At 38.0% G+C, this 13,085-nt stretch overlaps 1 protein-coding gene across 1 annotated transcript in view; it reads left to right on the top strand.

Annotated features, from left to right (window-relative positions):
- The window catches only part of spidr (scaffold protein involved in DNA repair), a 75,613-nt gene that overhangs the window by 28,904 nt on the left and 33,624 nt on the right, over nucleotides 1-13,085 (top strand). The window contains exons 9-10 of the mRNA XM_051687357.1: nucleotides 8,336-8,537; nucleotides 10,835-11,046. Of these exons, the coding sequence (XP_051543317.1) occupies nucleotides 8,336-8,537; nucleotides 10,835-11,046 (414 nt within the window). The remainder of the gene's footprint in view (nucleotides 1-8,335; nucleotides 8,538-10,834; nucleotides 11,047-13,085) is intronic.

The raw sequence follows: 13,085 nt of genomic DNA, 5'->3' as shown, positions 1-13,085 counted from the left end.
GATATAAATGAACTTAAAACAACATAAACGAACAGACACACATGCAGCGTGGCTGCGTGCTTCTCTCTCTCTCCCAAACTGGCGCCTCCGGCTCGTCTTTATCCCCCTCCTGGGTGATTAGCCTGATTCAGGGCCAAACAGGCCCCGCCCACCTCCTTGTCACAGTATATTTTCAAAAAACAATTAAATTCACAAGGTAAAACATCAAATTATGTGTTGGTGCAGTGCTTTCAATGTAATACAGGGTAAAGAGAGTTTAAAAATCTCTCTGCTTTGTTTTTATTAACATTCTCCATACTGTTCCAACTTTTTCGTAATTGGGGTTGTACTGTAGATTCCAGCTCTCACACTTTTTGTACAGTATTCCCATGTTTGCTGGACACTTCAATATCTGGTCAGACTCATCCACTACAAAAGTAACAGGTTTTTTTTTTGTACAAATTTATATTTGTCCTTTATAATAGTTTTCAAGAATTTAAGCATATGCCTTTAGATCAAACATTTTTTTAAATCTGAGAAACAAATTCAATCAAGCATTTTAACATTTGACTGGTAGTTTAGGTTTAATGGAAAGTGTATATTTGGGTGCTGTAACTGGTTTCACCATTTTTAATCACTTTTTAAGTTTTTCAGTTCACTCAGGTGATGTCATGTGATGTAGCAAAGTACAAATATTCCATGTAGACTCAATGAACGTGGTCATGTATAATAAAAAATAAAAAAATCCATCTTGTTTTAAATGGAGTATAGTTTGTCATGCTGCAGGACGCTGGTGTTACTTCTTCCCAACTTCCTAAATATACATTTAATACATCCCTCATATTTGTTTGAAGTTAAGAATGATATATCATAAATTCCTGGCTGCTAATGTTTTCTCTTATTTCAGATGTTATTGGGATATTTGTTTTCTGTTAATCAGTACATCTATTTTCTGGCACGCTTTGAAGTGAGTCAAACTAAAAAATTCAAAACAGTGTTGATACTTTGTGTACCGTGTTCTGCCTGTATTCCAATATTGGTGCATTTCCGGTGGCCAACTCAGTCTATTGCGCACACACACACACACACACACACACACACACCTCCTACACAATCCAGTAATGAAGGAAATACCTGCCATCGCAGGGCTATGATTACACCTGTACCGCACCCTTACCTGTTTCAGCTCTGACGTCAAAACAGTCTGTTGTTTTTTTTTTAAAGACTTCCTGCTTCGATTTGCCGGTAAAGATATTCATTCATGCATCACGATCACAGTGTGTCACTATGTTAACTGTCCTTAAATATCAGTTAAGGCTTTGTTTCCTGTGGAACTGATATCTAAGATTTTGCTTTGTATTATTACAGCATTTTGATTTCCTTAAAACATAAAGAGATCCAATTCAGTAGATCTCTTATGTTCTAAGAACTTTTGTGTGGCTATGGTAGTATTAGCTTCTATTTTGTAGCTTGTATCACTGGCTTTATTCTTTCATCTGTTCTTTAAAATATAATCAAGTGTGTTTCTTCAAATGCACGTCTTTGTGTCTGACAGCATTTTTTTGTCACATGTCACTCCCAAGATTTAACCCACAGAAATAACCCACCACTGCACATAAAATATCCACATTTGGCAGGCTGGTGGGTGCTAATTTTACTCTGAACAAAAGGAAAAACATGGAATTTGCTAATTTAATTAACCAGAGGTTACATCACAAATACACACACAATTAGTTGAAGGGAATCAAGCAATAATATTTACAAGAAAAAGAGAGATCCGCTCTCTCTTTGGCTGGAGCTTTAGCCTTAATAAACCATCTAAAACCGAACATAAGCGCCAAGGAACTGAAACATGCTTGAAATTAATAATAGTTCAATGGGACGGAAACAATGCAACAGTTATTACATCTAATATTTGTCCTTGGACCTGTCGATGTAGTCATTATTTCTTTGAGAGAAACTTCACTGTAGGAATGTGTGGCCATGGAAGTTGTCACCCTCAGACATGTGTGGCGTTCGCTGAAACGCATGACTTTGCGAGCGCTAAATGTCCCACGAACATTTACATTTATTCATTTGGCAGACGCTTTTTTTGCGACTTACAAAAGAGGAATACATTATAAGTGAATCACCTTACAGAGACAGTGGTACGAAAAGTGCTGTATTACAAAGTTTCACTAGCATCAGAATAGTGTTCAAGACAGATTAAAGTGCAACAAGAATTTTTTTTTTTTTGTGACTGGTTAAGTGCTCATGGAAAAGATGTGTTTTTAGCCATTTTTTGAAGACGGAAAGTGAGTCGGCTGCACAGATGGAGTTGGGAAGGTCATTCCACCAACGTGGTACGATGAAACCGAAAGTCCGGGAAAGTGTTTTGGTGCCTCTTTGTGTTGGTACAACAAGGCGACGTTCCTTAGCTGACCGCAGGCTTCTAGTGGGAACGTAGCTCTGCATAAATGGTTTTAGGTATGCTGGAGCAGACCCAGTGACTGTTCTGTATGCCAGCATCAGAACCTTGAATTTGATATGTGAATCAATCGGCAGCCAGTGAAGAGAGACAAGGAGTGGTTCATTAAAGACCAGACATGCTGCTGCATTCTGGATCATTTGCAGGGGTCTAATTGCGCATGCAGGGAGGTCAATGAGAGTAATTAAAAGAAGTTCCTTTGATCAAGCATGGTATAACATAGCTACTGCACAATTGTTCTGCTGTTGCTAATAAAATAATAGTATGAATACAGCTTACCCAAGTTACAGGCTAAATCAATGTGTTTTCAAACATTACTTATTTATTTTTTCTGCAAATCACCCTGCAGGCCGGAAATGACTCCTTGAGGGCCGGTTCTGGCCCACGGGCCGTATGATTGACACCCCTGATTTAAAGGAATGCATGTCCAAAACCTGACAAGAATCACATTTTCTATGCTTATAAAAGGAGCGTGTCACTGTCATAGAAATATTTATATTTTTCTAATTCATTGCATACAGCACATTTACACTACCAGCTTCTTATGAATGTGCTGTCTTTGTTTATATTGCTGGTGTGTGACAGAGAATGGACTATATAATGGGATGCAGATGCTGCAATAACAGAAGAATTAAATTGCACTTGACCCAGCCCATTAGCACTTTGCACGCGAAATTTGGCCAAACCCACTTGCGCCTAGACTTAGCGCAGGCTTGTACGAAAATACCAAAACTTCATGGCCATGCCCACTGACTTTGCACTTATGACTTAAAGCATATGTGACACAACTGCGATTCTGATGCTCTTTTATGTTTCCCCCACAGTCACTCTTCGATCAAGAAATAAATCCACCCAGTTGGGAAGAAATACACGGACACAGAATGTCACAAGCAGTTCTTCGATTTATTAAAAGCAAGCATGGGTTTATATGGTTCTTGTCACACAAGGCTGGTTATACCCTTTACCTTGAACTTTCTCAGTCCTCCATATATGGGGTTGTTTCCTCTCGCTTACAGAAGTACATTCTTGCAAAGTGCATTTTTTGATCAAGACAGTGCTGAAAACTTACAAAGCAGATAAGCAAGCATCAAGGTCACATTGTTCCATCTGAGTCCTATTTCTCACAGCATAGCACTGTGCTTAGCACTAGCACTCTTAAATTAGGGCCCATTGTCTCTAAAATCAAGTCTTATAGTCTTACAAAATTTTGCTTCTCAAGTAAGTTTATATTATTATCAAGGATGTTTAGATATTATTACTGGATAACAAGACAAACATACAGAATAAGAAAATTATTTTGCAGTATACACACCCACACACACACAAACACACACACATATATATATATATATATATATATATATATATAAAATTGTATAATAATATTAATCACACCCGACTTAAAAGTAATCGTACACACTTGAAACTTCTAGATTTTTTTTTTTTGACCATCATATTTCAGTAATTCTGATTTTCTATTTTGCAAAAGGTCTCTTTCAGTCCTGTCACTCTAGGATTGTCAAAGATTGGAATTTTCTTGCCTTCTTAGGTTATCAACATGTTGGGGAAAAAAAAAAATCCTCTTGTTTGCACTAGGGTGGAGAGAACCACCTCTCCTGTGTAAACTTGCCTGTGCTGGCTGCCCTCAAGCTGCTCGCTGTTGGCTGAAGTTCATTTAGTTCACTTAGATTAGTCCTCTCTGCTGACACCTGTTCAGTTTTCTCTCTGGGCAGAATGATTTGAATACTTACGTTCATGCTACGTCACATGACATGAGCTCTTCAAGCCTCGGCTTGTAACAGTGGAGCTCTCAGCAGTGCATATGTTTAGAACATATCTGTTTCTTAAACTAATTACCCTACATTCAATGCAAAGACTCATCGGGGCTGTCTGTAACCTACTTCTGAGGACATCTTTGATAAATTCTCATAGTGTCCCTGGCAGCGTGTTCGATTTGTATGTTTACCGCATTTTAGAACATATCGCCTTATTGATAAAGGAACTTTCCCATACAAAAAAAAAACCGCATATATATATATATATATATATATATATATATATATATATACACACATGTATATATATATATATGTATATATATATATATATGTATATATATATATATATATATATATATATATATATATATATATATATATATACATATATATATATATATGTATGTATGTGTGTGTGTGTGTGTGTGTGTACCTGTGGATGTATTTTAAGGCCTAACTTCAAACAAAAAAGAAATCAGCCTCAGAAAAAAAAGACCTCAGAAAAAAAATTGTGGGCCTCCACAAGTCTTGTTCATCCTTGGGAGAAATTTCCAAATGCCTGCAGGTACCACGTTCATCTGTACAAACAATAGTATGCAAGTATAAACACCATGAGACCACGCAGCCATCATACCACTCAGGAAGGAGTCTTCTAGAGATGAACGTAGTTTGATGTGAAGTGCAAATCAATCCCTGAACAACAGCAAAGGACCTGGTGAAGATGCTGGAGGAAACAGTTAGACAAGTATCTATATCCACAGTAAAACGAGTCCTATATCAACATAACCTGAAAGGCTGCTCAGCAAGGAAGAAGCCACTGCTCCAAAAGTGCCATAAAAAAGCCAGACTACAGTTTGCAAGTGCACATGGGGACAAAGATCTTACTTTTTGGAGAAATGTCCTCTGGTCTGATGAAACAAAAATTGAACTGTTTGGCCATAATAACCATTGTTATGTTTGGAGGAAAAAGGGTGAGGCTTGCAAGCCAAAGAACACCATCCCAACCGTGAAGCATAGGGTGGCAGCATCATGTTGTGGGGGTGCTTTGCAGCAGGAGGGACTGGTGCACTTCACAAAATAAATGGCATCATGAGGAAGGAAATTTATGTGGATATATTGAAGCAACATCTCAAGACATCAGCCAGGAAGTTTAAGCTCGGTCGCAAATGGGTCTTTCAAATGGACAATGACCCCAAGCATACCCCCAAAGATGTGGCAAAATGGCTTAAGGACAACAAAGTCAAGGTATTGGAGTGGCCATCACAAAACCCTGACCTCAATCCAATAGGAAAATTTGTGGGCAGAACTGAAAAAGCATGTGCGAGCAAGGAGGCCTACAATCCTGACTCAGTTACACCAATTCTGTCTGGAGGAATGGGACAAAATTCCAGCAACTTATTGTGAGAAGCTTGTGGAAGGCTACCCAAAATGTTTGACCAAGTTAAACAGTTTAAAGGCAATGCTACCAAATACTAACAAAGTGTATGTGAACTTCTGACCCACTGGGAATGTGATGAAAGTGAAAATATGTGATAATTATCTCTGCTATTGTTCTGACATTTCACATTCTTAAAATAAAGTAGTGATACTAACTGACCTAAGGCAGGGAATGTTTTCTACGATTAAATGTCAGGAATTATGAAAAACGTTTGAATGTATGTGAACTTCTGACATCAACTGTATGAGTGTGTGTGTGTGTGTGTGTGTGTGTGTGTGTGTGTGTGTGTGTGTGTGTGTGTGTGTGTATATATAGTAGTCTGACAGTGTAGGGAGGCTGACTCAATTGCATCATTTACAGTGCGTCCTGGAAGTGGGCAGTCATTGCAGAGCTTGTTTGCCGTGGTTTGTTGGTCATGATTCTCTGATTGGTGGATTTCCCCCTCAGGATCATGGGCAGTGTAGTTCTTTACTTTAAATTCCAATATTAAACACTTTTTTTTTTTTTTTTTTTTTAATGACATTGAAATAACACATAACTTCAACTTAAGCATGTATCGATTTACAACCTCAGAGCTCATGGTAGGTCTGTCTTTAAAAGTGTTTAACCCTTGTGTGACCTTCTGGACATTTTTGTCTTTTTCATTTTTGTTTTTTCGATCATTTATTAATAATGGTGTTAATGCCAATGGCGTAAATTTTGCCAAAGGTGTGCATTTTTTGGGGTAATTTTGATATCAACCTCAGTTCCTGTAATACATCTAGTATACACTGTGTACACAAAATAGTTACACTCAGGACCTTAAGGACAAAAATGTCCCCATTGAAACCCATTAAATCTGCAATATTTGATCCCAGTGCCATTAAAGCATAAAATCATGAATTCTATGATATTATGCTTTCATTCTGGAGCCCTGGCTTCAAAATTTAATTTTTTTATATTTTCTACCAGATGGCGCAATTTTTCTCATGTTTAGCCTATGGAGCAAATACATGCTTTTTTGCTGTTTTCTGTTTGCTGGATTATAGAGCATTGGAGGCCAGTTGAGTAAATGATGCAGCTAAAATTGTGTGGGTGTGTTGGTATGGATGTCAGAGTGTGTTTTGTATGTGTGTTATGAGAAATTTGTATGTGTGTGTGTGTGTAAAAAAACAACAGTGGCATTATGTAAACAAACTGGCATTTAAAGGGTTAAAATCCTGAAAATTAATGAATATTTGGTAGTTATGATCAGGAGTGATTTATTAAATTAACTCAATTAAAGTAGAAAATAATATTAATATATAATATTATTATGGCAGTGTTTTGACGCGGACATTTTTGTCCTCTAAGGACCTCTGAGTAACTTTTTTAAAATACCGCACAAGGGTTAAAGTTATCATTATAAAGCTATAAGGTTTATAAGTTATCCTTACAAATCAATTTACCTATAGAGAAAATGAATGTTTTTTTTTTTTTTTCAGACTTCAGAGGCTTCTAGAACCAGACTGTTGTGCTCTACATAAATAGTTTAATTTACTACTTGATACATCGGAAAAGACTTGCAGCCCATCAGTAACATCACAACACTGTGAAGTTTCATACCAAAGAATACCAAATGTTAGTTAATTGTTTGCTTCGGCATGTTATTGTCGACTGCCATTGTCATGACCTTTGTCAAATATTTTGCTGTGAAGGAACTATTCAAAAAGTTGTCCTTTATAGAAAAGAATCATTGTAAACCACTAAATTGACATCTTTTTACAAACAATGTATGTCACTTGGTTTTTGTTTGCTAATTGGATTAATATACCGAAGTACACCAAAGTGCACCTGAGAGCTCAGCATGCATCACAGTTGACCTTTTAGATGCCAAATCAGAAGAAATAATGTCAACTTTAGCAAATTTGCCTCTTTGATATGAAGATGTTTTCTGAGTGCATGTGAAATCAGAACGTGAGTAGCTCTTACAGGAGTGGAAAAGAGCATCTTGTTGATCAGTTAAAGTCATTCTTTATCACCAGTGGTTGTTTTCCACCCAGAGAGGGGAAGGGCTTGAGGGCACGTTGTGAACTTGAGGATATTCTGAGCCTCTTTTATGTGTGTGAGAATTGTGGAGGTGGTTGGCTTACAGTGTGCTCAGTTAGACCGCTGTCAATCAGCGTAGTTCAGTATAATATGTTTTTGAAGCACATAAAAAAAAAAGATGTTTTTTTGTTCATTCTGAAAGATTGTCATTTGGCAATTCTAAAAGTTTTGTTGTTTTCATAATTATTTTTCCAAAAAGAAGATGGCTATGTTTGGAATAGCATACTAACATACTACATACCAACTTTTCTGTAGTATATAGTATGCATACTGTGCATAGTATGTGAATACCCTGATGACCAGTGACATCTGCACTCAGTGACACCTATTTGTAACATGTCTTTTTTGACTCATTATTTGATCACACATTCCAAACATTAAGACATTTTAACACAAAATTGAATTCAATTTGGCAAATAAATGTTTTCTTTCCAAAATAATAACTGGATTCCACTCACATGCAATGTGTTGAGGTCATGTGATAACAATGTAGCATACTACTGTTTGAAACGTTTATCGTGGAATAATACTTACTGTTTCATTATTCCATTTTGAAATAAGCCAGCCTTTAAGCCAACCAATAACCTGTTCTCTATCCCCCTTCAGGCAGAATTTGGTTGTTGAGGGGGAAATCTATCCCATAATACTCAACACCCACTTCAGTCAGAAATTCTGCATGGATACAAAGTCGGATAACAACGACTTTTCAGAGAGCTGCGGACACTGTGAAGAAATGCCGACCTCCACCGTTAGCCAGGTGTCAGTGGTCAGAGACGAGCAAAGTGTCAAGAGAGACATCCATTCCCAGTAAACAGGTTGGTCAGCTGTTCCCTCTCCAAGAATCCTGTGATCATGGGAAGAAAACAGAAATTCTCAGAAGAGGGAATGTTTACACAAGATTTCAATTTTGGCCCCACATAAAAATTTACTTTAAAAATACTGACGTTTTGTTGAAATGGAGACAGCTGCCATTTCCTGTGTGATCATCTTGTTAGTACAAATGATTAATGAGGAATGTTTTTATATATATATATATATATATTTTCTTTAGTGTAAGTGGCCAAACTTTCTATGGTTGCTCACATTTTTTGACAAGACTCCATCATTGTAAATGTATTTATTTATTTTTATTTAATTTTATCCCCTTTTCTCCCCAATTCGGAATGCCCAATTCCCACTACTTAGTAGGTCCTCGTGGTGGCGCGGTTACTCACCTCAATCCGGGTGGCAGAGGACAAGTCTCAGTTGCCTCCTCTTCTGAGACAGTCAATCCGCGCATCTTATCACGTGGCTCGTTGTGCATGACACCGCGGAGACTCACAACATGTGGAGCCTCATGCTACTCTCCGCGATCCACGCACAACTTACCACGTGCCCCGCTGAGAGCGAGAACCACTAATCGTGACCACGAGGAGGTTACCCCATGTGACTCTACCCTTCCTAGCAACCGGGCCAATTTGGTTGCTTAGGAGACCTGGCTGGAGTCAACTCAGCACACCCTGGATTCGAACTCGTGACTCCAGGGGTGGTAGTCAAAGTCAATACTCGCTGAGCTACCCAGGCCCCCTATTTATTTATTTTTTTTTAAGAAATTTAAAAAGTGATGTATATGATTTTTTTCAAGCTTAAAATACTTCCTCCTATCCAATGTTCCCTCTAAGCTGCGTGCGTGCACGACCGCACACTTCTGATGTTGCACCCGCGCACCTGGAAAAAACATCCGTGCCGATGGCGGACTCAAGTGTGTGGAAAAACCTACAGGTTTCCTGAATCTGAGCTAAATTCATGCTCAGTGTTTCAATTGGAGTCCATATGAATGTTAAATTTTTCCAGTATGGAGCTGAAGCTTTGAGTGAAATCATGTGTGGTAATACACATTGAGTCGTGAAACAACACATCGACATAGCACATTTACCATGAGGCATGAACGCTACTGGTGAAAGTGGAAATGTGACTGCACGCCCGAATGGTCTTTAAATGTGCTTCATGGTCAATGCCCGTCCTGCGAGTGATCAACATAAACAGTTGACTATGTTTCACGTGCAACAAATCGGATACTGCATATGTCAAAATATTGGATCTGTGCAAAACACTTTGCAGTGTAAACGCACCAATGCAGCCTCATAGATCTGCCACTGTCTATTATGTTGTTAATATTAATCAAACAACAATATTGAAAAGAAAGCCACTGATTACTCTTTATTTATTTGTTATAATTAGCCTACTATGTTCTTAGTTTACTTAACATTTAGGCTACTTCTTTATTATTATGACTATTTACCTGAATAAAAAAAAAAAAAAAACATGAAGCAGTGTTTACTTTAATTTACTTACATTTTATTTAATATGTTTATATTTACATAATAATAGCATATTATCAATTTTAAATTCAATAAGTGTGAAATTTCACTGGGACTGATACCAACAACAATTTTGGTATTATAGATATACAGTATTAGACCAATAGCAGATAGGGGAAGTGTTTGGGGAAACCTAATTTTATTTTTTGTAATTCCGTTTGGTGCCTCAAACGGTGTAGAAATAGCACACTTCACCTGTAGATTTCCAGTGAGATGAATGAACCGTAATATCAGCTGAGAACTCTTTTATGACTCATTATTTACATGCTACTGAAAGTCAGGAGAATGAAATGTTTATGCTGTACATTTTTCAAAATGTTCAACTTTGATTAAAGTTTGGTCTATTACAGTTTGGCATGTTTTGTTATCATTTTGAACATTATTGTCAACTAAAATATGTTATTTTCTATCTAAATGATATGTCAGTTTAGTCAGAGTTCAGGTGACTAAAATATGACATGAGGAAATATTGACTAAATTGAAAGGACACTGGTCACGTCAAAAGTGAACCGCTCCCATTAGAATAAATGATGCTGTCTACACTGAATGTTTTCATATGAAAACACATTAATTTAACTACGATTACACCTCTTAACCACACTACAATGACATTTTCCTCCACCAAAACGGAGCATTTAGAAAAAAACGCTTTGCATTACCGCATACTTTAGACGTTAGGAAACTGAAAACTGAGTTTTCAAACATGTGGACGTGGCCTAAATGTTTCCATTTTTTCCTGCCTCAGTTGTCCAGGGTGGATGGAAGAGGCATTAGAAACTCTCTGCTGGACACAGTGGAGGAGTGCGGATCATCGGGATCTCAGAGCGGTCCCGTTGAGGTGTTGGTCCAGAGGGTCTACTGTATACCCATCATGCACTCCCTTAACAGAGCTTCTCTCCAGCACAGAATGCTGGGAAGACCTCCACCAGAATCAGCACCACCGGCCCACATTGGCAGGTACCAAAATGTGGTGTTTCATTTGTTGTTTTTATGTTGTTTTATGTTTTCTTGCTGGTTTGATTAACGTCACAACCTAAAATGAAGAATGAGTTCATTTTCAGGTCACTTTGGGTAAATTTCGTGTACAGTTCTAGTTGAAAAAGCAAACAAATCATTGGATTGTTCACCCAAAAATGAAAATGAACTTTCTTATTGTTCCAAACCCATATGACTTAATGGCTTATGAACAGCATTCTCCCCTTTTTCTCCTAATTTCTCCTAATTTGGAATGCTCAATTCCCAATGTGCTTTTAAGTCCTCGTGGTCGCATAGTGATTCGCCTCAATCCGGGTGGTGGAGGACGAATCCCAGCTGCCGACCATCAACCCGCGCATCTTATCACTTAGTTTGTTGAGCGCGTTGCCACGGAGACATAGCGCGTGTGGAGGCTTCACGCTATCCACCGCAGCATCCACCGTGCGCCCCACCGAGAACGAATCACATTATAGTGACCACGAGGAGGTTACCCCATGTGACTCTACCCTCCCTAGCAACCGGGCCAATTTGGTTGCTTAGAAGACCTGGCTGGAGTCACTCAGCACGCCCTGGGATTCGAACTAGCGAACTTTATCTTTACCACTGAGCTACCCAGGCCCTTCTTTCTTTCTTTCTTGTTTGTTAATGTTAAAAGCATAATCACAAAATAGCTAGTTTTGAACAAAAAATTGAGCCATTACCAGCACAGTGGTTTTGTTTAGTCTTGTTGACCCTGAGATCTGCTGTAAGTAAATATGACGTGCAGTTAATCAGAGAGTCTCTGCCAGCATAACCAGCCAAACCAGTTTAACAAACCAGCAACCAGTTTACTTCTCAAAACATGTCTTATTCAGTTTGCCTGAATTGATTGGGAATGTGCTTGGGGACATGATTAAATACAGCTTTTGTGCAAGGGTCTAATATAAATATCAATAGATGCACTTTGCAAACCATTAATTTAAGACATTCTGTGGTCGTCTGAGTACTTGTATACTAGTTTTACGAGATCTCTCCTGAACATGATCCGTCATCAGATTTCGTGTTTGCGGTTTGCGTTGACATGTACCTAGGGTTTCGGTGATGGTATAATTAGGCCATTGTCTGTTGTAAACTCCACTGCTACAGCTTCGAGAGGTCAATCTCCTCATAAGAGTGATAAATGGGGAGAGAGACAGAGAGAGCAACTTTGCTCCAGTTTGCTTCTGTTTATTCATGTCTATCTATCTCTCTCTCTCACACAGTTCTTGAGGCCATATGGTAAAACTCTACAAATATCTATAATTTAGCCCAGTGATGTCAGTGATCCATTGCTACACGCTTCTAAGGAAAAAAGGATCTAAAGGAGAGAAATAGAGAGAGAGACATGTGACATACAAGGGAAAGTAATTTTAGAAATCTGGCCATGAATTGACAGCATAACCAAACTTGATTTTCACATTTTCTCAGCAACATGTAAGTGGTGCTTGTTCATGCAAAATTTGCTATTATGATGCTAGGGTTTGATAAGGTGTTGGGAGTTTTTTTTTTTTTTTTTTTTTTAGCACTTCACTGCAAAAAAAGTATTTTTGTCTTGGCCACACCCCAGACTCCACACTTGTCTTGAAAATAATTTTTTGCAGTGCTATGCGATTGCTTGGGTATTCTGGGTGGTTGCTAGGGTGTTGCTAGGTGGATGCAAGTCAAAAGATTCCACCTCCAAGTCTCTATAATATTCTGGCCTCTAGATATTTCTTAGTAATATCAGTGACTTTTAAAACTGTGATTCCCAGGCCTGGAAAAGCTTAACCTTAAGTTTCTAATGAAAATAGTGTTTTTCTAGTTATGCTTCACTCTAAAAAAAAATTGATTTCTGAGAAATTGCTCTTTGTTAGTGCAATCTCTATAAAGTTATTTTTAAAAACCCTGATCCTTATGAAATGTCTGGGAAAGTCATGGAAATTCATTGATCAAAAAATGTGGGAAAACTTAATTTAAGTCTATGGGATTTGCCCCAAACCCCTGTTTTTTCATATGCCAAGACA

Source organism: Myxocyprinus asiaticus, chromosome 44 (assembly GCF_019703515.2).
Source record: "Myxocyprinus asiaticus isolate MX2 ecotype Aquarium Trade chromosome 44, UBuf_Myxa_2, whole genome shotgun sequence".
Lineage (NCBI taxonomy): Eukaryota > Metazoa > Chordata > Actinopteri > Cypriniformes > Catostomidae > Myxocyprinus > Myxocyprinus asiaticus.
Note: the sequence above shows the minus strand (reverse complement) of the source record. Positions and strands in the feature narration are given on the sequence as shown.